This window comes from Onychostruthus taczanowskii, unplaced genomic scaffold (assembly GCF_017590055.1).
Source record: "Onychostruthus taczanowskii isolate IOZ18803 unplaced genomic scaffold, ASM1759005v1 scaffold1528, whole genome shotgun sequence".
In the NCBI taxonomy this organism is placed as follows: domain Eukaryota; kingdom Metazoa; phylum Chordata; class Aves; order Passeriformes; family Passeridae; genus Onychostruthus; species Onychostruthus taczanowskii.
In genome coordinates, this window is record NW_024498717.1 from 10,749 (window position 1) to 11,962 (window position 1,214).

The 1,214-nt window shown below is 59.9% G+C and overlaps 1 protein-coding gene across 1 annotated transcript in view; it reads right to left on the reverse strand.

Moving 5' to 3' along the window:
* LOC121333035 (eukaryotic initiation factor 4A-I-like) overlaps window positions 1–1,214 on the reverse strand; it is a gene marked incomplete at its 3' end in the record, with an annotated part of 10,186 nt that overhangs the window by 8,583 nt on the left and 389 nt on the right. Inside the window, exon 2 of the mRNA XM_041399061.1 lies at window positions 889–937. Coding sequence (XP_041254995.1) covers window positions 889–937 — 49 coding nt within the window. The remainder of the gene's footprint in view (window positions 1–888; window positions 938–1,214) is intronic.

The following is a 1,214-nucleotide window of genomic DNA, read 5'->3' on the forward strand; positions in this document are numbered from 1 at the left end:
TCCCAGTTTAACTTTAACCCCTCCCAGTCTCTCCCAGTATGGTCCCGACCCCTCCCAGTCCATCCCAGTCTGCCCCAGTATGGCTTTAACCCCTCCCAGTCTCTCCCAGTAAGGCCCAGTTCCCTCCCAGTCCATCCCAGTTTAACTTTAACCCCTCCCAGTCCATCCCAGTCCATCCCAGTATGGTCCCGACCCCTCCCAGTCTGCCCCAGTATGGCTTTAACCCCTCCCAGTCTCTCCCAGTAAGGCCCAGTTCCCTCCCAGTCCATCCCAGTTTAACTTTAACCCCTCCCAGTCTATCCCAGTCCATCCCAGTATGGTCCCGCCAGTCTCTCCCAGTAAGGCCCAGTTCCCTCCCAGTTTGATTTAACCCCTCCCAGTTTGGCTCTGACCCCTCCCAGTCTGTCCCAGTCCCCCCCAAATCTCTCCCAGTCCATCCCAGTAAGACCCAGTTCCATCCCAGTTTGATTTAACCCCTCCCAGTTTGATTTAACCCCTCTCAGTTTGATTTAACCCCTCCCAGTTTGATTTAACCCCTCCCAGTCCCTCCCAGTTTGATTTAACCCCTCCCAGTCCCTCCCAGTAAGGCCCAGTTCCCTCCCAGTTTGGCTCAGACCCCTCCCAGTCCATCCCAGTAAGGTGCAATTCCCTCCCAGTTTGATTTAACCCCTCCCAGTCCCTCCCAGTTTGATTTAACCCCTCCCAGTCCCTCCCAGTAAGGCCCAGTTCCCTCCCAGTTTGGCTCAGACCCCTCCCAGTCCATCCCAGTAAGGTGCAATTCCCTCCCAGTTTGATTTAACCCCTCCCAGTCCATCCCAGTTTAACTTTAACCCCTCCCAGTCCCTCCCAGTCCCTCCCAGTTTGATTTCACCCCTCCCAGTTCCTGACCTCGATGACCCCGTCCGGCTCCATCCCCTCGGGGCCGCTCTCGCGAGATCTGCCGTAGAGAAACGCCGCGGTGACGTCACCACCCGGCGTCGTGACGTCACCGCCGCCATTTACCCATTCCATTCCCGGCCACGTGACCGGAAGTAACCCGGGCCCGCTCCGACCACGCGGCGCGACCGGAAGTAGAGGCGAAGAGGGGAAGCTCCGCCCACTTCCGGTGCTCCCTCAGGAATCGGCCAATCAGCGCGCGGCGCCGCGGGTGACGTCACCGCGACCGCCGGGACAATGGAGGCGCGCGCGCGGCGCCGACCACGTGGGCGGGGGAG